This window comes from Melanerpes formicivorus, unplaced genomic scaffold (assembly GCF_026170545.1).
Source record: "Melanerpes formicivorus ecotype bairdi unplaced genomic scaffold, bMelFor1.0.p_v2 SCAF_54, whole genome shotgun sequence".
Lineage (NCBI taxonomy): Eukaryota > Metazoa > Chordata > Aves > Piciformes > Picidae > Melanerpes > Melanerpes formicivorus.
Window position 1 is genome coordinate 4,221,858 of NW_027142406.1, and position 24,950 is coordinate 4,246,807.

Sequence of the window (24,950 nt, forward strand, 5' to 3'; positions counted from 1 at the left end):
AGGGAGAAGCGCAGGGTGCCTGCCAAGGGCGGGATGCGGCGAGGCGCAGGCTCCTGCCTGCGGGGCCGCCAAGATGGCTGTGACCCTAGGGGGTGACCAACGGCCGGGGGCCATGCGCGCCCCGGGCCCGACGTGCGGCGGCAGCCGTTGGGCAGGCAGCGCAGGGCAAGGCAGGGCAGTGCGGGGGGCGGTTGGGCAGGGGGCTAGAGCGCGCCGAGTGAACGCGAGAGCGCCGAGAGGCAGCGGAGGGCCGCGCTGCCGCCGCCGCGGAGCGCAGCGGTAGGGGAGGGGGCAACAGGGAGGGACGGAGCGAGGGAGGGGAGGCGGCCGACGGGGCGGGGACTGCCACTCCTGTGCGCTGTTTGTCCCTGTTCCGCCGCGCGACTAGGAGGAGGGCCCTGTCCGGCAGCTTTCTGCTGCCCACCCCCCCTCCTCCTCCGTGTGAAGGGACCGGGGCGACCAGGGCGGGGGCGGGGGAGGTGATGAGCTTGGGCCGGGGGCTGCGGCGGCGGCGCAGCTGCTGCTGCTGCGGCGGCGGGAGGCGACGGCGGGCCGTTGGAGGGTCTGTCCGGCCGGCCCGGGGCCAGGGGGATGCAGCGGAAGACGTGTCTGGGTCTGGGTGTAGCTGATCGGAGAAGAGAGGCAGCCGCCGACCGGAGAGGCGGAGGAGCAGCGGAGGAGAGCCACCCTGACATGCCTTTTCCTCTCCCTCCTCTCCAGCGGCCATGTTAACCAGAAAACCCTCAGCTAGCGCCGCCGCTGGTGCTGCCTACCCAGCCGGTAAGGGAGGGCCGCCGCGATCGCCGCCGCGCTGGGTTGGGTCGGGCCGGGCCGTACGGCGCGGGGAGCTGGGGTGGACTCGGATGCCCCGCGGCTGTCGCCGCAGCGGAGCCGTGGCGTGACGGAACAATGATCCACCCTCCCCCCCGCCCCCGCCCCGGCAACCGAGTCCGGGGGGCCGGCGGGGGCTGCGCGTTCAGCTGCTGCGCGCTGTCGTTGTGCGTGGTGGCCAGTTAACCTCGGGGAAGGGGGAGAAGACCGCAGGGAAATCGCTTAGAAAAGCGACCCAGGGGAAAACCGGGAGTCGCTGCCTGTGCCGGAGCGGCCGCGTTTGACAGCGGGGGGCAGCGGTGCTCCTCTCTGCTCCCCGCCGCAGACTTGAGAACTCGTGGCGGGTCCCCGGCGCCGCCAGGATTTGGCCGGGCCAGACGGCTCGGTGAGAAGGGGGTAGGTCGGGCGGCCATCCAGCCCCGAGGCGTGTGCCGGGCAGAGCCGGCTTGTTCTCCCGGTTAAGCGCCTGCTGGTGGCGGGTTAATCTCGGATGAAGGGTTTTAGCCGGGCGAGCGTGGCCCACCCGCGCTATTAGCCGGATCGGTGCGTGCGTGTGCGCCGCGGTGGCGATTAGCTTTTAATGGCTTCTGCTTGAAGCTTGCGAGACGGGCGGCGGGGCCGGCGAAGCGCCGGGGCCACTGGCCTCTGCCGCCCCGACGGCCGCCGCCGCCGCTGCTGCCCCTGCTGCCGTCCACGCTCACCCCTCTGCTCTCCGCAGGCAGGGCAGGGGATAGCGGCCGCCCGCTGCAGTCTTCCCCGGGCGCCGGAGCCGGAGTCTCCCGGGCAGGAGCTGGGACCGGCCCACCATCGCCTCTCGCATTGCCGCCGCTCAGGGCCAGCAACGCCTCCCATACGGTGAGCCCCGGGCATGGGAGGGGGGAGAACGGGGGCGGGGGGTCAAGGCGAGGCGGGGAAGGAGCGTCCGGCCCCGGGGGCTTGCCACGCCGCCGCCGCTGTCCTTTCGCCGAGCGTCCCCCGCGGCGGGACTGAGCCCTTGCGGACACCCCCGGGGCGTCCCCGTCCCGCCTGACGAGGCGCTTGGTGCTTAAGCAAAGTGCATTTGATTTCTGCAAACGGAGATCCAAATGTACGTGCCTGTTGTGAGGCTGGGACCCTGCGCTGAGAAACGGCTTTCGCCTTACCGAGCTCCCTGTCGGTCTGGTTTGGTGTCTTGATTTTCAGTGACAGATTGGATCCTCCACGCACAAACAGAGAGGATCTGTCCCGGTAAATGCATTTTTTTTGAGGTGACACGATTTTGGTAACGAGATTAGTCACTGTGATGAAAGGGTCGCATGAACTGTGGTGAAAAATGAAGGCTTCTTTCCCTCGGTATGTCTGATTAGCTCAGGCCGATAGCTCTCTTCCCTAGAAATACCTATCACTCTACTCGGGAACAATGATTGGATGAATCCGACTTTATTGCTGCAGTAGTTTACCTAAAGAAATAAGCACCGATGGCATGAAAAGGATGCTATTTTCCGGTTCTGTGGTGTCTCACATTATCTCCTACTCCAAGTTAATCTATTAGGAATGGAACGTCCCAAGTATGTCACTATATATGGACGAGAGAGAGGGTATCTCTGCCCTGAAGGCATGACAGAGTAGAGAGAGGGGTCTCTGTGCTGCCATTTTAACACTAAATACCTGAAATTTTTATTGCATGCATTTCCTTTTAAATGATGAAGGCTTTCATACTGACCCTGAAAGGCATTGGTGGCATACTTTTCCTTAGAATTATTGAGCTCTCCATGGGTGCTTACATGCTATCTTTGTAAACATATGGCAGAGCTTTAAATGGTAGTGTGATTATGGGCTGCTAGAAGGTGAAACCTTGCATTTAGATATTAGTGTTTCAGTGGCTTTCTGTGTCGTTTCAGAGGTAAAAGCATCGTATTCAAATCCATTTAGAGAAAGAATTGGCTTAAACTGAGGAAAAAAAAAATGAACTTAGTGTATGTAGGATGTGCTGAAAAGCAGTGAGGGATGTTCTGCAAATCTGAGGTTGAGCTGCATGCTTAGGATCAACATCATTGTATATTTACATAGCTAGGGTATAGATCTGAATTGCTCAATGGTGTCAAAGCCAGCAGTGTGCCCAGGTGGCCAAAAAGGCCAGTGGCATCCTGGCCTGCATCAGGAAGAGTGTGGCCAGCAGGAGCAGGGAAGTCGTTGTACCCCTGTACTCAGCACTGGTTAGGCCACACCTTGAGTCCTGTGTCCAGTTCTTGGCCCCTCAATTTAAGAAGGACATTGAAACTCTTGCATGTGTTCAGAGAAGGGCAGTGAGGCTGGGGAGGGGTCTGGAGCACAGCCCTGTGAGGAGAGGCTGAGGGAGCTGGGGTTGCTTAGCCTGGAGAAGAGAAGGCTCGGGGGAGACCTTCTTGCTCTCTACAACTACCTGAAGGGGGGATGTAGCCAGGAGGGGGTTGGTCTCTTCTCCCAGGCAAGCAGCACCAGAACAAGAGGACACAGTCTGAAGCTGCACCAGGGAAGGTTTAGGCTCGAGGTGAGGAGAAAGTTCTTCACAGAGAGAGTTGTTAGCCTTAGGAATGTGCTGCCCAGGGAGGTGGTTGAATCCCCATCCCTGGAGGTGTTCAAGAGGGGATTGGATGTGGCACTTGTTGCCGTGGTTTAGTAGTCATGAGGTCTTGGGTGACAGGTTGGACTTGATGATCTCTGAGGTCCTTTCCATCCTGGTTGATTCTGATTCTATTCTATTCTATGAAAGGCCTTTAGTATTTTTTTCAGCTTCATATACCAGTTAAGTGCTGGGGCAGCAGCTTAACTTCTGGAATGAAACTAGGGAAGAAGGACTGTAACACAAACAGGAGCCCACGTGTCCCAGAGCCCAGATGTAATTTAAGATTTGGGAAAGTGTGGTGGCCCAGCCATATATCTGTGACTGCTTACTAATTTGGGAAGTGCAGAAATGGGATCTTTTTACACATAGGTTTATATGTGTGTGTGCTATACATAGTGTCTGTGCCTATAGACAGACATACACACACACATATATATATATTTGTATATAAAACCCCCATGAAGTCTTTATGAAAACATGCAAGGGATGTCCAAGTGTTAATTTTCTGTGTTTCAAGTATTTTTATACACCTATTTGTATATATCTAGCATATATGCATGTGTGTGTACATATATATACACACACATACAGAGATTAAATACTTAGGGAAGCACACAAGGATGATCAGCCATTATAGTCATAGAATCCTAAACTCAACCAGGTTGGCAAAGACCTCAGAGATCATCAAGTCCAACCTAGTAAAATGGAAACAAAAATCATCTTTGCTGTATATGTTGCTGTGTTTCCTGTCCCTCTAGATTCTGACTGTGGCAAACTCTGCCTTTTCCTTTGTGATACAGAGCCTCCTCTACACTGTTTAGTCTTGGATACTGCTATCAAAGAGCTCAGACTGCCTTTCAGAGTATTGTAGGTGGTTGTTTTGTGGTTGGCTGACGTAACTTTTTGTGCTCAGGATCACCTGTGGCATCAGAATGCTAGATTTTAACCTTAAAAAACAGACATGAATTAGGGCTGTATCTGTTACATGATCTTTTTATAAACTCCAGGTCTGCTGACCTCAGCTGACACTGACTGATGAAAAGCATTTGGTTTGCATCCCACTACTTTCTCCAACCCATTTCAAATGAAACGTTTGAGCTTCCTTAAACCATTTTCCCAGTGTTCATTTTTCTCTCTTTTTCTCTTGAGATATTCCTATTAGGGGAGACCTAATAGGAATTAGGTACCTGAAGATATATTCAGGCATAATATACCTAAAGGTATGTTAGGTGCCTAATAGGAATACCTGAAGGGAGCCTACAAGAAGGATGGAGAGAGACTGTTTGCAAAGGCCTGCAGTGGTAGGATGAGGGGCAATGGCTTCAAACTGGAGCAGAGCAGATTTAGATTGGTTATCAGGAACAAGTTCATTACTGTGAGGGTGGTGGATCACTGGAATAGGTTGCCCAGGGAGGTGGTTGAGGGCCCCATCCCTGGAGATATTCAAGGTGAGGCTGGGCAGGACTTTGGGCAGCCTGATCTAGTTAGGGATGTCCCTGCTTGCTGCAGAGGGGGTTGGACTGGATGACCTTTAGAGGTCCCTTCCAACCCAGACCATTCTGTGATTCTATGATTTGTTTTCATCCCTGTTGTGTCTGTGTGACTTGTGTAATAAGCAGAGATTGAGAGTATTTCTCTTGGCTTTTCAGGCTTTCAGGAGGTGATGGTTTGATAACGTGGTTGAACTTGCCCATGGTTGGATGTGAGCACATGTGTTGTGTGCACACTGGTTGTGAAGAGAGGCTGAGATGGATTCTTTTAGTTCAAATAGAGCAGAAACCCACTAGCTGCTGTATTTCTTGCAGCAGTGAGTTGTGTGATCTAGATTGTAGTGGAAGTGTTGGCTCCTGCTTTCAAGTGAAGCAGTTTCAATAGTGTGAGAGAACAGGAGTGGAAGGAGGTAAGATGCAGGTGTACACAGGTGTCATATAACAGGGCAAAGGTTTTGGCTGCAGTCTCTGCAATCACAGCAACCTTTGTTGTTAAGCAGGCTGTTGTGTGTTGTACCAAGGAAAGATTCTGCCTTGGTTTTTGGTTCTAAATTGTGGCTTCATCCTAGGCTTATTCATGTCTGCATCCAGCCCTGACTGCTTTTTTTGGTTCATGGCAGAAAATGTGAACTCATTCCCAGGCTCTTGTGCTATTCATTTTTTGCTTTCTCTTTTGAAGCCTTAAGCTCTGTGGTGATCAGAACCTTTTTTCTCTTCACTCTCCCATGTTCCATTGTGATGTTCTTACATCCACTTGACATGCTGCAGTAGAGATTATCTTGCTTGCTGGCTTCTCTGCTCATGTAAATCCCCACCCATCTGTGAGTCCTTCTTCCAGACTCTTGCCTCTGTCTTCTGCCTACCTCCATCTCTGTTCTTCCTCACTTGGCACATATCCCTGCATTCTGCACTCTTGACGTTTCTCTTGGAGTAAAGCAGTCTCAAATCCTTTTCTCCTCTTGTCTGGTGCTGTAACAACAAGTTGTTCACAGTGCATGATTCAGTGCCCTCCCTCTTCCAGCCCTTCCTATGATTTCCCTCCAGCAGGCTGCTCTTGTTTTGCCACTGGGGGTGAATGTCTATCCATACACTTTTGTGTCAGTTGTTTAATCTTAATCCTAAAATCTATCAATTTATAGAAGTGAAATTACCTTCTAACAGAACAAAGATTCCTTGACTCTGTTAACTTGATGTGATGGATCACATGCTGCAGATTTTTATTGCTTTGAAGCAGGTAAAACCAAAGAGAATACCTCCCTAGTGAGATATTTTAATTTACTCAATAACCGCAGAAACACTGTCGTATTGGAGTGGAAATAGCTATATAGTCATGAGCTGGATTTAGAATCATAGAACTGTCAAGGTTGGAAGGGACCTCAAGGATCAGCCAGTTCCAACCCCCCTGCCATGGGCAGGGACACCTCACACTAGATCAGGTTGCCCACAGTCACATCCAGCCTGGCCTTCAAAACCTCCAGGGATGAGGCTTCCACCACGTCCCTGGGCAACCTGTGCCAGTCTCTCACCACCTTCCGGGGGAAGAACTTCTTCCTAACATCCAATCTGAATCTACTCATTTCTAGCTTGGATCCATTCCCCCCAGTCCTGTCACTCCCTGACACCCTCAGAAGTCCCTCCCCAGCTTTCTTGTAGCCCCCTTCAGATACTGGAAGGCCACAATTAGGTCTTCTGGGAGCCTTCTCTTCTCCAGACTGAACAGCCCCAACTCTCTCAGTCTGTCCTCACAGCAGAGCAGCTGCAGCCCTCTGCTTATCCCTGTGGCCCTTCTCTGGACACCTTCCAGCACCTTCAGATCCTTCCTGTAATAGGAGCTCCAGAACTGGACACAGTGCTCCAGGTGTGGTCTCACACAGAGTAGAGGGGGAGAATCACCTCCCTCAACCTGCTGGCTATGCTAGATCTAGATTTCTTTGGATGCTTCTTCTACATAAAGCTTGTGTCTAGTGAGAATATGAAGTTATCTTTTAAAGGGGGGGGATTTGAAATTTGGGGTTCAAAAGCTGGTGACTTGTGCTGTGTGCTCTGCAGTACATCTGGGCACAGCTCTGGAGTGTGTATACTTTGGCTTACCTGCAGGGTTCAGTTTAGTGTGCACTGACTGCCCTTTTTTCCCTTCAGCCTGTGTAATGCATCCAGGCAGTCCCAGAGGTATTCAGACTTGCTGCACCTGCATGGTCCAGACAGGAGAGGGGGAAAAAAAAAAAAGCAGTTATGAATTAGTATCACTCTTGAGACATAGCTCTGTCTGTGAAAATGTTTGCTGTATAAAGTCAAAGTTAACTTTCCATAAGCTTATAGGGACCAGATGTGACAGCAGCAAAATACCTAGATGGTGTGGGGCTTTTGTTTCTACAGCTCTTGTTGAGCCCCAAGCTCTTTAGGACAAGGGCTTAGTCTTTTTTGGTGTGTAGAACACATGCTCATAATAAAACCATTATGATAATCCTGCATTACTGTTATTGTGTTAATTAGCAGCTATTTTTAGCTCTGAAGAGAGAAATGCTGTTGAATTCATTCATCACGATAAAAAAGGGAGGTCTTTTGTGCCTTTTTCTCAGGCTGTTGTGAAGAAAATCAGAACTTGGAGAATGCTCTACCTGATACCACAGACCTCCAGCGTCTTAGACACAGGAGGGCTGAAACTGTCATACCCAGAAGTGCTCTAAAGAAAGCTTTGGAGCACTGTTCCTCCCTTGTCCTTATCTGTGCAAAGAAACAGCAGATAAAGACATCTTATTGCTCTGCAGTGTTCCAGCAGGCCATCATCATTGCTCTATTATTAAGATTCACTTTATAAACCTTGTTAGATTCTGATTGACACCAAAGTCTGTCTTTTCTGAGGTTTTACTTAAAAGTGACATGATAATGCATAGCTGAAGTGTGCATCTGTCTTGGCTGGTTTTATAGGAGGTTAATATCACACCATAGTATCATAGTATCAGTCAGGGTTGGAAGGGACCTCAGGGATCATCCAGTTCCAACCCCCTGCCATGGGCTGGGGATGCTTCTCACTAGATCAGGTTGCCCAAAGCCACATCCAGCTTGACCTTAAAGACCTCCAGGGATGAGGCTTCCACCACCTCCCTGGGCAACCTGTGCCAGTCTCTCACCACCCTCATGGGGAAAAACTTCTTCCTAACATCCAATTTCAATCTACCCATTTCTAGTTTTGTTCTGTTGCCCCCAGTCCTATCGCTCCCTGACACCCTCAAAAGTCCCTCCCCAGATTTCTTGGAGCCCCCTTCAGATACTGGAAGGCCACAATTAAGTCTCCTCAGAGCCTTCTCTTCTCCAGACTGAGCAACCCCAACTCCCTCAGTCTGTCCTCATAGCAGAGCAGCTCCAGCCCTCTGCTCAGCCTCGTGGCCCTTCTCTGGACACCTTCCAGCACCTCCAGATCCTTCCTGCAATAGAGGCTCCCAAACTGGACACAGTGCTCCAGGTGTGGTCTCAACAAATAAACCCCAAATGCTCCCACTGCCACCCCTGAAAGCTGTGGGGGGTTTTGTTTGGCCTTTTGTTTGTGGGTTTTGTAACTTTGTTTTGTGTGGTGACTCTGCTTCAAAATCAGGCTTTCAGTGTAGCAATCGACTTCCATGAACTTGGCCAACCAAAGTTAAAGCAAAGTTGTAGCAGTGATTTTGGGGTTATGAGAAACTCCTGAGAAAGGAAGAAGCCTAACATTTGCTGGTGTGGATCTAATGTTGCCAGAGATTCACAAATACTGATTTTTGGAGTTCAAGCTTACTTTTTGCTTCAGTGTTTTATGGGTAACTGTGTACATAGTATCACAGTATCAGTCAGGGTCAGAAGGGACCACAAGGATCATCTAGTTCCAACCCCCCTGCCATGGGCAGGGACACCCCACACTACATCAGCCTGGCCAGAGCCTCATCCAGCCTGGACTTAAACACCTCCAGGGACAGGGCCCCAACCACCTCCCTGGACAACCCATTCCAGGGCTTCACCACTCTCATGGAGAAGAACTTCCTCCTCACCTCCAGCCTGAATCTCCCCACCTCCAGCTTCATTCCATTCCCCCTAGTCCTATCACTACCTGAGATCCTGAGCAGTTCCTCCCCAGCCTTCTTGTAGGCCCCCTTCAGATACTGGAAGGCCACAATGAGGTCACCTGGGAGCCTTCTCTTCTGCAGACTGAACAGCCCCAACTCCTTCAGTCTGTCCTCATAGGAGAGGTGCTCCAGCCCTCTGCTCATCCTCGTGGCCCTTCTCTGGACATCTTCCAGCACCTCCAGATCCCTCTTGTCATAGGGGCTCCAGAACTGGAGGCAGTGCTCCAGGTGGGGTCTCAGCAGAGCTGAGCAGAGGGGGAGAATCACCTCCCTTGCCCTGCTGGCCACACTTCTCCTGATGCAGCCCAGGATCTGATTGGCTTTGCGGGCTGCAAGTGCACACTGAGAGCTCCTGTTGAGCTTCTCCTCCCCCAGCACCCCCAAGGCTCTCTCCTCAGGGCTGCTTTCTAGCCAGTCACTGCCCAGCCTGGATTTGTGCCTGGGATTGCCTACATCACTACGGTTTTGAAGATGTACACTATAAAAGCATGTAAATCTTGAAGGTGCAGGTAGGTCTGAGCACAGGCAGTGAAATGTGTAAGAAGTAAGCTGTATAACTGTATGGCTCTGAGGAGACCTAATTGTGGCCTTCTAGTATCTGAAGGAGGCTACAAGAAAGCTGGGGAGGGACTTTTGAGGTTGTCAGGGAGTGATAGGACTGGGGGGATGGAAAAAAGAAATAGAAATGGGTAGATTCAGACTGGATGTTAGGAAGAAGTTTTTACCCTTGCGGGTGGTGAGAGCCTGGCACAGGTTGCCCAGGGAGGTGGTGGAAGCCTCATCCCTGGAGTTTTTGCAGCCAGGCTGGATGTGGCTGTGAGCAACCTGCTGTAGTGTGAGATGTTCCTGCCCATGGCAGGGGCTTGGAACTGGCTGAATCTTGAGGCCCCTTCCAACCCTGACAATTCTGTGATTCTGTGCAGGTTGCCAGCTGTGTAGGTTGTTGGTTCTGTAATTTTCAGGCCCATCTGCAGAAGCAAAAGTGAGATGCAATATCAATGTCTTTGGCTTCTAGTTTCAGATGCCAAAACTGATGGAGCTTGTGTGTTCTGTGAACAGTTTGTTACTGGCCTAAGAAGATTGTAATCCTTTATAGCTTTCCAAGCCCATTAGTTGTGGTTCAGAGAAATTCAAGTGTCGCTGGTGAAGCCTGTGGAGCTTCTGAGCTGTGCAAGTCTGAACTTGACAGCAATCTCAGACACCCAGTAGCCAGAAGTAGATAGGCAGAGCAAGCTGCTGGTGAGAATTCAACCCTCATCCAGGCTGGAAGTAGAAGAAAAGGTGATTGCTGTGCTGGCAATTCCCAAAATGAGGAGGGTCCTCTTGGGTCTTTATTGCATTGACTTTGTGGCTGTGACGTGTCTGAGAGCTCTGAAACTCCCATTGATTTTTTTTATCTTGTTTTCCTTTGAAGAAAAGTGAGCTCTCTTCACCCCCTCAGCTTTTGGAACAGAGCCTGTGCTACTTTGGTGTCTTTTCTTCCACAGAGGAAAGCAGTGCTACTGTCTGCATCTGCATTTGCATTCCCAAGCAGCCGCTGAATGAAACTGGTAAAACCGGTCACTGTGGAGCTGGGGTGAAGCAGGGATAACGCTGGTGATTTCATTCTGCTGCTTGGTAAAAACAAAAGGGAAAAGCCAGCCTGTGAGCAGCAGGAGAAACCATGGCCCTGCCTGAAGGTGCAGGAAGCAGAATTGCATGTTTACACTTTAGAATGTTTGCAAACATGCTTGTAGGAAAACGTCCCTTCTGAGAGCGGGTAAATGTTGAGGGATTTTCCAAGCCAGGACACAGAATCATAGGATTGACCAGCTTGGAAAAGACCTTTGAGATCAGGTCCAAACTATCACCCAACACCAGCTCATCAACTAAACCATGGCACCAAGTGCCTCATTCAGGCTCTTCTTAAGCACCTCCAGGGATGGTGACTCCACCACCTCCCTGGGCAGCACATTCCAATGGCCAATCTCTCTTGCTGGGAAGAATTTCTTCCTAACATCCAGCCTACACCTGCCCTGGCACAGCTTGAGACTATGTCCTCTTGTTCTGGTGCTGGATGCCTGGGAGAAGAGACCAACCCCCACCTGGCTACATCCCCCCTTCAGGTAGTTATAGAAAGCAATAAGATGTCCACTGAGCCTCCTCTACTTTAGGCTAAGCAACCCCAGCTCCCTCAGCCTCTCCTCACAGGGCTGTGCTCCAAACCCCTCCCCAGCTTTGTTGCCCTTCTCTGGACACCTTCAAGTGTCTCAATGTCCTTCTTAAACTGAGGAGCCCAGAACTAGACACAGGATTCAAGGTGTGGCCTAACCAGTGCTGAGTACAGGGCACAATGACTTCTCTGCTCCTGCTGGCCACACTGTTCCTGATGCAGGCCAGGATGCCATTGGCCTTCTTGGCCACCTGGGCACACTGCTGGCTCATGCTGAGCCTCCTGTCAACCAGTACCCCCAGGTCCCTACAAAGCAAGTAACTGAAGTCTGAAGAATTCCCCACTGCATCTATTGAAAGAAGCAATGCAGGAAATAGTGAACTGTGGAAACAAGTGACTGAGGGTGGCCAGGAGAGGGGGGAAGAAATAGAGGTGAACTATGGCAATGAGGAGTTCAATTTAGAAGTTCATAAAAATGGCTTTTTCTGCTTCCTCCATCTTCAGGATGGTTTTCTTCCTCATTGTCTGTAAATCAGCATTGTCTGCTTCCAGTCTGATCAGGTATGTTCTGCTTTGTTGTTCAAGCAGTGCTGCTGCAGAAGAAATGTTTCTGCCTGGAATCTCCTAGCTTGAGTACTTGTAATCTGTGCAGTTATTCTTCTGCTCCATCGTGCGTGTCCTGCGTGGTTCTGCAGTACTGCATGTGCCAACCCTTGGACACATCTTACTGACTAGATCCAGGTCTTCTGAAGTGTGTCATGTAGCAGCTCTTAGGGCCTCTCCTCCCTTCTCCTCCCTTCTCCTCCCTTCTCCTCCCTTCTCCTCCCTTCTCCTCCCTTCTCCTCCCTTCTCCTCCCTTCTCCTCCCTTCTCCTCCCTTCTCCTCCCTTCTCCTCCCTTCTCCTCCCTTCTCCTCCCTTCTCCTCCCTTCTCCTCCCTTCTCCTCCCTTCTCCTCCCTTCTCCTCCCTTCTCCTCCCTTCTCCTCCCTTCTCCTCCCTTCTCCTCCCTTCTCCTCCCTTCTCCTCCCTTCTCCTCCCTTCTCCTCCCTTCTCCTCCCTTCTCCTCCCTTCTCCTCCCTTCTCCTCCCTTCTCCTCCCTTCTCCTCCCTTCTCCTCCCTTCTCCTCCCTTCTCCTCCCTTCTCCTCCCTTCTCCTCCCTTCTCCTCCCTTCTCCTCCCTTCTCCTCCCTTCTCCTCCCTTCTCCTCCCTTCTCCTCCCTTCTCCTCCCTTCTCCTCCCTTCTCCTCCCTTCTCCTCCCTTCTCCTCCCTTCTCCTCCCTTCTCCTCCCTTCTCCTCCCTTCTCCTCCCTTCTCCTCCCTTCTCCTCCCTTCTCCTCCCTTCTCCTCCCTTCTCCTCCCTTCTCCTCCCTTCTCCTCCCTTCTCCTCCCTTCTCCTCCCTTCTCCTCCCTTCTCCTCCCTTCTCCTCCCTTCTCCTCCCTTCTCCTCCCTTCTCCTCCCTTCTCCTCCCTTCTCCTCCCTTCTCCTCCCTTCTCCTCCCTTCTCCTCCCTTCTCCTCCCTTCTCCTCCCTTCTCCTCCCTTCTCCTCCCTTCTCCTCCCTTCTCCTCCCTTCTCCTCCCTTCTCCTCCCTTCTCCTCCCTTCTCCTCCCTTCTCCTCCCTTCTCCTCCCTTCTCCTCCCTTCTCCTCCCTTCTCCTCCCTTCTCCTCCCTTCTCCTCCCTTCTCCTCCCTTCTCCTCCCTTCTCCTCCCTTCTCCTCCCTTCTCCTCCCTTCTCCTCCCTTCTCCTCCCTTCTCCTCCCTTCTCCTCCCTTCTCCTCCCTTCTCCTCCCTTCTCCTCCCTTCTCCTCCCTTCTCCTCCCTTCTCCTCCCTTCTCCTCCCTTCTCCTCCCTTCTCCTCCCTTCTCCTCCCTTCTCCTCCCTTCTCCTCCCTTCTCCTCCCTTCTCCTCCCTTCTCCTCCCTTCTCCTCCCTTCTCCTCCCTTCTCCTCCCTTCTCCTCCCTTCTCCTCCCTTCTCCTCCCTTCTCCTCCCTTCTCCTCCCTTCTCCTCCCTTCTCCTCCCTTCTCCTCCCTGCCGTTTATGTAGATCAGAGCAACCTTCAGGAAACTGTTACTTCAGTGCTCTTCAAACTTGACCTGAGGAGATTCCCTGTAGGCATGATAGGCTTGTTAGTTCCCCTTGATGACTTAATTCCTGGTGCTTTTTGAGACATCAAACTAGGAAGGGAATTAGTGTAGATATCCTGTGTGTATTCACTGGGTTACAGTTGTGGATGTCTTTACTCTGAGTTGCAGTTGTGTGGTAATGCTGTCAGTGAGATTGATCAAATTTGATAGTGTGATAGATTGCTCTGTGAATAGACAGACACAAACTGCAATGATATCTAATCATGGAACCATAGAAGGTGAGAGGTTGGAAGGGACCTCCAGAGATCATCAAGTCCAACTCTCAGGCCAAAAGCAGGATCAAACAGGGTAGGCCACACAGGAATGCATCCAGGTGGGTTTGAAAGTCTCCAGAGAAGGAGACTCCACAACCTCTCTGGGCAGCCTCCTCCAGGGCTGTGGCACCCTCACTGCAAAGAAATTTCTCCTCATCTTGAGCTGAAACCTTCCCTGTTCAAGTTTGTCTCCATTGCTCCTTGGCTTATTGCTGTGCACCACCCAAAAGAGTTTGGCCCCCTCCACTTGACACCCTGCCCTCACATATTGATAGGCATTGATCAGATCCCCTCTCAGCCTTCTCTTCTCCAGACCCAGCAGCCCCAGGGCTCTCAGTCTCTCTTCACAGGGGAGATGCTCAAGTTCCCTAAGCATCCTTCTGGCTCTCCCTTGGACTGTCTCCAGAAGGTCTCTGTCTTTCTTGACCTGGGGAGCCCAGAACTGTACACAGGATTGCAGGTGTGGTCTCAGCAGGGCAGGGTAGAGGGGGAGAAGAACCTTCTCTTCTCCAGGCTAAGCAGTCCCAGGGCTCTCAGTCTCTCTCCACAGGGGAGATGCTCAATAAAAGGGATCAGTTACTCAACGTGAGTCAAAACAGGACCAGAAGGGCAATGAACTCAGAAGCAGCAATCCCTGAGAGCTCTTGTTTCAGAGCTGCGAATTCCAAAACATCATCCAGAGATGAAGCTGCTGTCCAGCTTTTGTTACTGCTTGGGACCGTTTTGCTGAATTTACACACCCATGCTGCTGCCATGTACTTGGTGTCTCAGCAGAAGCACAGAGTATGCACGTCCTGCTTTTCCTCCTTGGAAGCACTTGCGTGGTTGCAGCCCAGATTGTATTGCTTCACGTCACAGCGCACAACTGTTGCTTTCTGATTTCGTTTTGGCAACCCTAAGTGACCTGGGAATGTGGTATTATCCTTAGCTGGCTAGAGAAAAAAATGAGTTTCAGATGAAGAATGCTCTCAACCTTGACTTGATCATCTGGCTGAGAGTATTGTGAAGTTTTGGTTGGAAATTTAGCATGAATACTGAGAGTGGTGAATCAGCTGGAGAGACAGCAGGGGAGTTCTTCCCACGTTTGTCTAAAGCCAGGCAGAAGACAAACTAATTATCCTCTACTTCAGAGCAAATGAGGAACTCTAAGGACAGCTATTTTAGAGGCAAGTATCTGCTTGTCAATTTCTTGTTTCTCCTTATAAAAATAACAGGCTTTGAGCAATAGCTGTTTTACCGCCCCGGTATGTCTGGTGTTCCTTTGCTTGGAAATGCTGAATGCTGCTGTTTATTCCCTTGTGGAACCGGCAGAAACAAATGTAATTTCTGAAATCAGCTACTCCTTTTCTCCCCCCATTCCTTTAAAATAAAGTTACTGGAATGTGTCCAGAGAAGGGCAACAAAGCTGGGGAGGGGTCTGGAGCACAGCCCTGTGAGGAGAGGCTGAGGGAGCTGGGGTTGTCTGGAGAAGAGGAGGCTCAGAGGAGGAGACCTTCTTGCTGTCTACAACTCCCTGAAGGGAGGTTGTAGCCAGGTGGGGGTTGGTCTCTTCTCCCAGGCACCCAGCACCAGAGCAAGAGGACACAATTTCAAGCTGTGCCAGGGGAATTTTAGGCTGGAGGTGAGGAAGAAATTCTTCCCAGCAAGAGAGATTGGCCACTGGAATGTGCTGCCCAGGGAGGTGGTGGAGTCACCATCACTGGAAGTGTTTAAAAAGAGCCTGGATGAGGCCCTTGGTGCCATGGTTTAGTTGAGGAGATGGTGTTGGGTGATAGTTTGGACTTGATCTCAAAGGTCTTCTCCAACCTGGTCAATTTTGTATGCTGTATCTCAAAAGTTCTTTTCCAATGTGGTTAATTCTGTATATTCTGTATATTTAAGGTCCCTTCCAACCCAAACCATTTTATAATCAATGAGATTGCCTCCTTGCAAACATTGTTGAGAGCTGTGTAAAAAGCATTTGAGAAACAAAAGGTCTGGCATGTCTGTTAGCATTCAGGGGCTCTCACAGTGTAAGTGCTGTATATTTTGGAGTGTCTGCAGACAAGTGGCTCCAAAGGAAATACTTCTGAGGCCATTTAGGCAGGAGGAGGATGAGCTGCAGAAATGTGAAGCACGGAGCCCCTGCCTGCCTTGTTAACCGGCTGTGTGTTTTCGATTCTAGGTTGGAGGCAGCAAGCACGCAATGAATGAGCTCCTCCACGTTGGTAGCCACGGACAGATCCAGGTTCAGCAGCTGTTTGAAGACAACAGCAACAAGAGGACGGTGCTGACGACGCAGCCGAATGGACTCACGGCGCTGGGCAAATCCGGATTGCCGGCGGTCCAGGACAGGCAGGCAGAGAGCGCTCACAGGCGGCAAGGGAGCTCCAGCTCTTTAAAATCTACTGATGCAACAGGGAAGGCGAAAGCCTCCCTTATGACACCGGAGCAGGCAATGAAGCAATACATGCAAAAATTGACAGCTTTCGAGCACCACGAGATTTTTAGCTACCCTGAAATATACTTTTTGGGTCCAAACGCCAAGAAGCGGCAAGGCGTGATAGGCGGCTCCAACAACTGCGGGTACGACGACGACCAAGGGTCTTACATCCAGGTACCCCACGACCATATCGCTTACAGGTACGAGGTCCTGAAAGTTATAGGGAAAGGAAGCTTCGGGCAGGTGGTGAAGGCCTACGATCACAAGATGCACCAGCACGTGGCGCTGAAAATGGTGAGGAACGAGAAGCGCTTCCACCGCCAAGCCGCGGAAGAGATCAAGATCCTGGAGCACCTCCGGAAGCAGGATAAGGATAACAACATGAACGTCATCCACATGCTGGAGAACTTCACCTTCCGCAGCCACATCTGCATGACCTTCGAGCTGCTCAGCATGAACTTGTACGAACTGATCAAGAAGAACAAGTTCCAGGGCTTCAGCCTGCCCTTGGTCCGCAAGTTCGCCCACTCCATATTGCAGTGCTTGGACGCCTTGCACAAAAACAGAATCATCCACTGTGACCTTAAACCCGAGAACATTCTGCTGAAGCAGCAGGGCAGGAGCGGCATAAAAGTGATCGACTTTGGCTCGAGCTGTTACGAGCACCAGCGCGTCTACACCTACATCCAGTCGCGCTTCTACCGCGCGCCGGAGGTCATCCTGGGGGCGCGGTACGGCATGCCCATAGATATGTGGAGCTTGGGCTGCATTCTAGCAGAGCTCCTCACCGGTTACCCACTTTTACCTGGGGAAGATGAGGGAGACCAGCTGGCTTGTATGATCGAGCTGTTGGGCATGCCATCTCCAAAACTCTTGGACTCCTCCAAGCGAGCGAAGAACTTTGTGAGCTCCAAGGGCTACCCGCGCTACTGTAGCATCACCACCCTGTCCGACGGCTCCGTCATACTGAACGGCGGCCGCTCGCGGAGGGGCAAGCTGCGCGGCCCGCCGGAGAGCAGGGAGTGGGGCAATGCGTTAAAGGGGTGCGACGACCCGCTCTTCCTGGACTTCTTAAAGCAGTGCTTGGAATGGGATCCTGCCATCCGGATGACGCCCAGCCAAGCTCTGAGGCATCCCTGGCTAAGGAGACGGTTGCCAAAGCCTCCCACTGGGGAGAAGGCCTCGGCGAAGAGGATTACAGAGAGCACCGGTGCTATAACGTCGATTTCCAAGTTACCTCCCTCTTCAAGCTCAGCTTCAAAACTGAGGACTAACTTGGCACAGATGACAGATGCCAATGGGAATATCCAGCAAAGAACAGTGTTGCCAAAACTCGTGAGCTGAGTTTGAAACACAAACCCACAAAGCAAAACACCGCAAAACAAAAACCCAACCAACAACCAACCTAATGCTGTTAACTTGAGAGAGAACAATGTGGCTGAGCCTTATTTGTGTGTGTGGGGGGGGGAGGGGCAAAAAAACCACCACCCCACCCCACAAAAAGTAGCTCAGATAATACATTTTTATTTGCTCAGCAACTGTTCCTTTGTATCTTTCGGCACTCATTTTAAATGTAAATGTTGAAAGGGGTTTTTTGTTCCTTTGGGTTTTATATATAGAGAGATATAAAAAAAAAAAAACCATCAAAAAACACCAAGGGGGACAAATGCTTTAAGGTTTGGGTTGTTTGGGGTTTGTTTTTTTTTTTTATATACTTATTTTTTAAGATCTTTGTCTTCTACAGTCCAATTAGCCTTACTGTAACTCGTGTGACACAGTAATAAACACATCAGTGGCGGGCCACTGGTTGCAACGTGACCGTCATGCATCGCAGCGTGGTGTCAAAAGGCATCGACCTTCCTCTTCCGTGGTTCATGTTAGGTCTCACCCGGGCTAAATTTCTCCAGGCTAGCTGTGGAATTTTCCTGGGTGTGGGTCTTTGGTTCTGTGAACACTCAACACCTCTCTACCTGACCAGACTCCAGGGAGGACGCTCAAGGACAGGCGGCTAAGTGGAGCCGTAGCGTGCTGCGTTGTCACCTTCAGTATGGTAGCCCAGAGAAAAGCAGCGGTATCACTGGCGAGGCAGTCACCTTCTGTGGAATGCTGTAGCTGTTTAGAAGTAATGTTTTTGGGGGTTGTTTTTGTTGTGGGGCTGGTTTGTTTTTTTTTTTAATTAAAATGAGCATTTCAGTGTCATGCAAAAAAATCAGAACTGCCAGGGCTGAAATGACTCTCTGGCCTCACGCGCTGTGCGATGGGAGTGAGAGGAACGGGCACTCTCAGTAAGAATTGAGGATGGAAGTATGTCTGTGCCTCTCAGTCTGAAAGTGACTGGCCAAGCTAAATGTTCTGGGCTTCATTTCAGGTATATGATGTTGAGCATTCACACTTGCTCTTTGCCTTTTTAGGTTTTTCTTCCCCCCTCTCCTGTTTTCTCTCCTAATGCGCAGCTTGGTCTCCCTAAACCACCTAGGCAGAAGTACTCTGTCAGTTCTGTTGTAACTTCCAGACTGTTATGCTACCTGGATGTCACAGATTGCTTTAATTTCTTCTGGCAATGTTTGTCTCAGTGACTGTGACCTCTCTGGTGCACTTAGACTTCAGATCAAATCTGCCTGTGGGGGGCAAACACTATGTTGCTCCATTGCTTTCTGTAGAAAAGTACTTCACCTTTGACAGTATCACTGCAGATGAAAAAACCCTCAGTGGAAGGCTTTAGAATTGGCAGACATCATACTGCCCTCCCAGTATCTGCAGGGGGCTACAAGAAAGCTGGGGAGGGACTTTTGAGGCTGTCAGGGAGTGATAGGACTGGGGGGAATGGAGCAAAACTAGAAGTGAGTAGATTCAGATTGGATGTGAGGAAGAAGTTGTTCCCCATGAGGGTGGTGAGAGACTGGCACAGGTTGCCCAGGGAGGTGGTGGAAGCCACATCCCTGGAGGTTTTGAAGGCCAGGTTGGATGTGGCTGTGAGCAACCTGCTGTAGTGTGAGGTGTCCCTGCCCATGGCAGGAGGGTTGGAACTGGATGCTCCTTGAGATCCCTTCCAACTCAGACAATTCTATGACTCTATGACCCTAGGCACCTTCTAAAAAGGGAGAGTTATCCAAGGAAGGTTAAATAGTTGGAATTTGATTTTAGTCTTTGCCATTTGTAGCCGAAAATTACCTTTGAAGGAACAGTTAGAGAAATGTGTAGGCTTGTTCCTGTGTGTGTGGCAGTGGTTGGGTTTTCCTTTTTTTAAACTGCATTCATGGAAGAAAAATGGTCTTGACTGAGGAATACCATCTGGACCTCTGTGGCAAATACTCACATGTTGTGAACAGGTTGAAGTGCAAGATCCCTCTTGCTTCACACAGAGCGGCTGTGGTCTATGTTTGGGTGTCAGAAGCCACACGGCAAGGGAGTTTCTCAAAAGCAGAACATAACTTGGGGGTGCTTGTGGCTGTAAGGACAAGACAGGCTCGACTGGATTGTTGCATTAAACCTCAGTAACTTTACTATGAGCAACGTTTATATGCACAGATTCCCTCTGAGTTGCTTGTATAAAGGATGAAAAGTAACTTAAAGCATGGTCTCCTGAGAGGCCAAGAAAGTTTCCGGTTAGGTTCTCCTTCATGACTTTACCACTTCCAGCTGAATTGGAGTTCTGTTTGTTGGGGTGCTTGGTTAGTTGCTTTCTTTTTCATGTAAGACTGGGGGTGGGGGGAGGGCTACTAAATGCAAACCGAAGGAAATCTCAGGAAACACAGTGCTGAACTTCTTGCCAAAAAAAAAACCCAACCCAAAAGGAGAAACAGTCAACACCTAAAGAAACTCCAAAAAGAATTCCTTGAGAGCTCTACAGTGTTGATTGATCACTCTCAAAGCGAGAGCCATCAATCAACCGTTTTGCTTGACTTAAAAGTGTCTCTTCCTGCCTCTAGTCAAATTATTTTGGTGTTCAATGTTCATGACTTAATGTAAGTGCAATATGTAAACATGTGTGAAACCGTGGTAAAGGAGATCGGAGTGATACAGCTAAGAGAAGTGGCTTCTGGAAGAGGAGGAGCCACTAAGTTACAGTCAGTAAATGCTAAGCCCTGAAGAGACATATATTAATTATCCTCTAACATGAACTGACTCTTCTTAGGAAGAAGTTCTTCCCCATGAGGGTGGTGAGAGACTGGCACAGGTTGCCCAGGGAGGTGGTGGAAGCCTCATCCCTGGAGGTGTTTGCGGCCAGGCTGGATGTGGCTGGGCAACCTGCTGTAGTGTGAGGTGTCCCTGCCCGTGGCAGGAGGGTTGGAACTGGCTGATCCTTGAGGTCCCTTCCAACCCTAACAATTCAATGATTCATGACCATGGGAATAACAGTACCCTGTATTTTTCTACAGTAACTGAGAATCTTGACTTCCTCCACCACCTGCTTGGCTTCACCACTCCTTTTCCCCTTAACTCTTCCTGCAAAAGTTAAGAGATCAGAATGCTTAGGGGCAGAAGAAATCATCTCTCTTAATAATATACTTCTAAGGGAGCATGGATACACAAGTTCCTGCTTTCAGTGGCAGCTTAAGGTGAATATCATCCTCATGCTCCTGGGTCCTTAATGGGCTAAAACCACTGAATTTGCTTTTTCCCCCCATTTTTTCCCCCATGTAACCAGTTCTTATATGCCAATAATGCATTTGTGATCCCCCCCCTTCGTCAATGCTACCGGAAACTTTTAAGGCCAAAATAAAGAGTGTGCAGAGCTTATTTTTTTACCCCAGATGCAAGTGGAACTTCCTCTATTACTAAAGGAGCTGCTACATCAAGGTTTTTAGGTGATGTAGCTGCTTTTTATTGTAGCTGTTTATACCTGTTAAAAAAAAAAAAAAAGAAGGAAAAGAAAGGAGAGGGCTGGGAGGGAGGGGGAGGAAAGGACTTTGCCTCTTGCTTTGATGTGATTTTATTCTAAGGGCTCTGATAATTAGGCTGATAGAAGTTGGCTTGGAAACAGTGCTTAGTCTCACATGTTACCATTGTCCGGGGCTGTCTGAGCTCTTTTCAGCTGTAGTAATAGCGCAGCCCTTGTCTTGTCTTTGGTTGCAGTCTTCACTTGGCTCTATTTCTTGCAGCCTGCTGGTGTGTTCATTACTCCTTAAGTGTACTGGAAGCAACAGAGTGCTGCAAGATGTGTGCGTAGATGAACAATAGAGGATGGATCGTGCCCTTGGTGTTAACAATGTGCCTTTTGTTACAAATGCCAGTGCGGTAGGGCGTGCATCTTGGCCTCTTTAACCCTTTCAACACCGGGAGAGTAGGGACGGAAGGATTAACCATTTGCTTTTTAAATGCTCTACCTGCCTTAAAACATCCTGCAGGTGAAGGAGGCCTTAACATGAAACTATAAGGCAATCACACTGCTGAGGTGAGGGGAGGCTGCTCTTGCAGTAAGCTTCATTAAAGGGTTAAAGGTGGCCCTTCTTCATCGGTGGTACTTTCAACATCGACTTGATTTCTCTGTTGTCATTTTGAAACCAATCTTTTTGTTGTTGCTTGTTGTTGTTTGGGTGACAGTAGACAGACATCAACCTGTCCTTGTGAAAAAAAATATTTACCTCAAAACTCTGTTAAGTTTTTCTAGTGTGATTGAATCCCAGGGCATTTGGTATGAACCAAAGTGCATTCCTTTTTTTCTATGTGCCTGGCCCCCCTGAAAGGCTGGCCAGGGCTTTTTACAATTTGGGTGCAAGGCACTTAAGCCACTTTTAACTTGCTGGGGGCGGTTTGGAGTTGTAAATGACTTCATGGGAATGTCAAAAAGGAAAACAAAACCAGTTCAGACATCAAGTAGCATTGGGCAATATTGGAATCTTTTGGGAGGGGTGTGCGTTATCACACGGGATCACAGAAAACGGGCAGGTGGGAAAAGACCCTCAGGATCACCAAGTCCAACCCAGAGCCCTGCTCTACAGTCATAGATTCATAGAATCAAGCAGGTTGGAAAAGACCTCAAAGATTAGAATAGAGTAGAATAGAATAGAGGAGAGGAGAGGAGAGGAGAGTAGAATAGAATAGAATAGAATAGAATAGAATAGAATAGAATAGAATAGAATAGAATAGAATAGAATAGAATAGAATAGAATAGAATTAACCAGGTTGGAAAAGACCTTTGAGATCATCAAATCCAACTTATTAAAGGGTCACCGCTAAACCATATCCCCAAGCACCACATCCAAACCACCTTTAAACACATCCAGGCTTGGGTGCTCTCCATTTTATACATATATATATATATATATATATAAAAAAATATATGTATGTGTGTATGTATATTTAGTATACACACACACACGTATATACTTTTATTTATATATATATTTAGTACAATTTTTGCCAACAGTAGTGATTCATTTATAATTTTCTAGGAACCTGTAATAAAGTTCCAAAGGCATAGCCTAAAACTACCACATTGTCATAAGTAAAAAAAAAAAAAACAAAACCCCAAAACAACCTCTTTGCTGACTCTTTGCTTTACTGTGTCCAGTTCTGGGCCCCTCAGTTTAAGAAAGATACTGATATTGGCCCAGGTGGCCAAGAAGGCCAAGGGCATCCTGGCCTGCATCAGGAAGAGTGTGGCCAGCAGGAGCAAGGAAGTCATTGTGCCCTGTGCTCAGCACTGGTTAGGCCACACCTTGAGTCCTCTGTCCAGTTCTGGGCTTCTCAGTTTAGGAAAGATGTTGAGATGCTGGAAGGTGTCCAGAGAAGGGCAACAAAGCTGGGGAGGGGTCTGGAGCACAGCCCTGGGAGGAGAGGCTGAGGGAGCTGGGGTTGCTTAGCCTGGAGAAGAGGAGGCTGAGGGCAGACCTTATTGATTTCTTACAACTCCCTGAAGGGAGGTTGTAGCCAGGCAGAGGTTGGTTCTCTTCTCCCAGGCAAGCAGCCCCAGAACAAGAGGACACAGTCTCAGGCTGTGGGAAGGTTTAGGGAGGGTTTAGGCTGGATATGAGGAAGAAATTCTTCCCAGGCAGCGAGATTGGCCATTGGAATGTGCTGCCCAGGGAGGTGGTGGAGTCACCACCCCTGGAGGTGTTTAAAAAGAGCCTGGATGAGGCGCTTGGTGCCATGTTTTAGTTGATGAGATGGCGTTGGGTGCTAGGTTGGACTTGATGATCTCAGAGGTCTTTTCCAACCTGGTTCATTCTGTAGTCTGTAAAACAGAAACCACAAAAGATTCGACTATTGCCCAGTTGAATGCTACAGTAGCATTTAAACTAAACAAAAGAAAACCAACAACCTGTTGTGAATCCTTGTTCCTTTGGGGCTTGTACATCTGTGCTACAAACTGGGAGCCACTCGGGAGGCTCTGGGGTTCTTGGAGTCGGGGCAGCGACTTGGGCACGCGACTGTCATATGCTGCAACTGTGTGTACTGAAGCAAACCACGAAACACAACTGAATGTGGACTTGTGTACATATGTGTATCTATGAGTTTATTTTTCTTCTCTTTGTTTGGGTTTTGGTTTTTTTTTTTTCCCTTTCTGTGAGATGCTGCTGTTTTTTGCCACTTTAACATTCGAGGTGATGTTGTAGTGGGGGCGGGGTGGGGTGTTTTCTAATCCTTAGTGGCCAGTTTTATGATCCTTGTATGTATTGTACAGCCGATGACACAAGAAGAAAAAAAGGCGTTAAAAGGACTGTTCTGGTGATGAGTATTTGTTTAACATTTTATTGTTGTGGCCCAGAGATCATTTCAGAATAAAAGACAAAAAAATTTTATGTCCTACTTGAGTTCTCTCCTCCTGTGGTTTGGGTTGGTGTGCTTGGGTTTGGGGTTAGTTGATTGGGTGGTGTTGGGGGATGGGGGGGAGCTGGGGTTGCTTAGCCTGGAGAAGAGGAAGGTTCAGGGGAGACCTTCTTGCTGTTTACAACTCCCTGAAGGGAGGTTGTAGCCAGGTGTTGTAGCCAGGTAGGGGTTAGTCTGCATCTGGAATATTGTGTCCAGTTCTGGGCCCCTCAGTTCAAGAAGGACTTCAGGGAACTGCTTGAGAGAGTCCAGCACAGAGTCACAAAAATGATGAAGGGAGTGGAACATCTTCCTCATGAGGAGAGACTGAGGCAGCTGAGAGCTCTGTAGCTTGGAGAGGAGGAGACTGAGAGGACCTCATTGATGTTGATGAAGATGTGCAGGGTGAGTGCCCAGAGGCTGGAGCCAGGCTCTGCTGGGGGATGCCCAATGCCAGCACAAGGGGCAGTGGTGGAAGCTGAGGCAGAGGAAGTTCCATGGAAACAGGAGGAAGAATTATTTCCCTGTGAGGGTGACAGAACACTGGAAGAGGCTGCCCAGGGGGGCTGTGGAGTCCTCCTCTCTGCAGAGGAAGAAAAGAAAAAAGGAGTTAAAAGGATTGTTCTGGTGATGAATGTTTGTTAACATTTTATTGTTGTGGCCCAGAGATCATTTCAAAACGAGACAAAAAAATTTTATGTCCTACTTGAGTTCTCTCCTGCTGTGGTTGCTGGGGTTGCTTTGCCTGGAAAAGAGGAGGCTCAGGGGAGACCTTGCTGTCTACAACTACCTGAAGGGAGGTTGTAGCCAGGTGGGGGTTGGTCTCTTCTCTCAGGCAAGCAGCACCAGAACAAGAGGACACAGTCTCAAGCTGTGCCAGGGGAGGTTTAGGTTGGATGTGAGGAAGAAATTCTTCCCAGCAAGAGAGATTGGCCATTGGAATGTGCTGCCCAGGGAGGTGGTGGAGTCACCATCCCTGGAGGTGTTTAAGAAGAGACTGGATGAGGCACTTGGTGCCATGGTTTAGTTGCTGAGATGGTGTTGGGTGATAGGTTGGACTGGATGATCTCAGAGGTCTTTTCCAACCTGGTTAGTTCTGTATTCTGATCATAAAGAAGGCCTTTGAGTGCTGGCAGGACTTAAACAGAAAGCCTTCTGTTTAAAGCGTTCTTTCAGGCCTTCTCCTAGCCTGCTGAGGTCAATGCCAGCAGTGATTTTGTCCCACAGCT

General features: G+C 49.6%; 1 protein-coding gene across 4 annotated transcripts; it reads left to right on the plus strand.

Annotated features, from left to right (window-relative positions):
• The first annotated feature begins 261 nt into the window (after positions 1-261).
• DYRK2 (dual specificity tyrosine phosphorylation regulated kinase 2) lies at positions 262-23,721 on the plus strand. Of its 4 annotated transcripts, XM_068160949.1 has the most exons (4): positions 262-279; positions 721-780; positions 1,550-1,686; positions 15,712-23,721. In XM_068160949.1, the coding sequence occupies exons 2-4, from the start codon at positions 726-728 to the stop codon at positions 17,311-17,313; spliced, it is 1,794 nt and encodes a 597-aa protein (XP_068017050.1). In that variant the 5' UTR covers positions 262-279; positions 721-725; the 3' UTR covers positions 17,314-23,721. The 4 variants fall into 4 exon arrangements, with proteins under 4 accessions (XP_068017050.1, XP_068017052.1, XP_068017053.1 ...); XM_068160952.1 differs by lacking the exons at positions 262-279; positions 721-780 and adding an exon at positions 1,026-1,216; XM_068160950.1 differs by lacking the exons at positions 262-279; positions 721-780 and adding an exon at positions 1,160-1,227.
• The last annotated feature ends 1,229 nt before the right edge of the window (positions 23,722-24,950 follow it).

Excerpts from the sequence above, each read along its gene's own strand:
- DYRK2 (XM_068160949.1), top strand. The coding sequence starts at position 726 with ATGTTAACCAGAAAACCCTCAGCTAGCGCCGCCGCTGGTGCTGCCTAC. Across the intron at positions 781-1,549 it reads TGGTGCTGCCTACCCAGCCG|GCAGGGCAGGGGATAGCGGC; the intron begins GTAAGGGAGGGC and ends TGCTCTCCGCAG. Across the intron at positions 1,687-15,711 it reads CCAGCAACGCCTCCCATACG|GTTGGAGGCAGCAAGCACGC; the intron begins GTGAGCCCCGGG and ends TTTCGATTCTAG.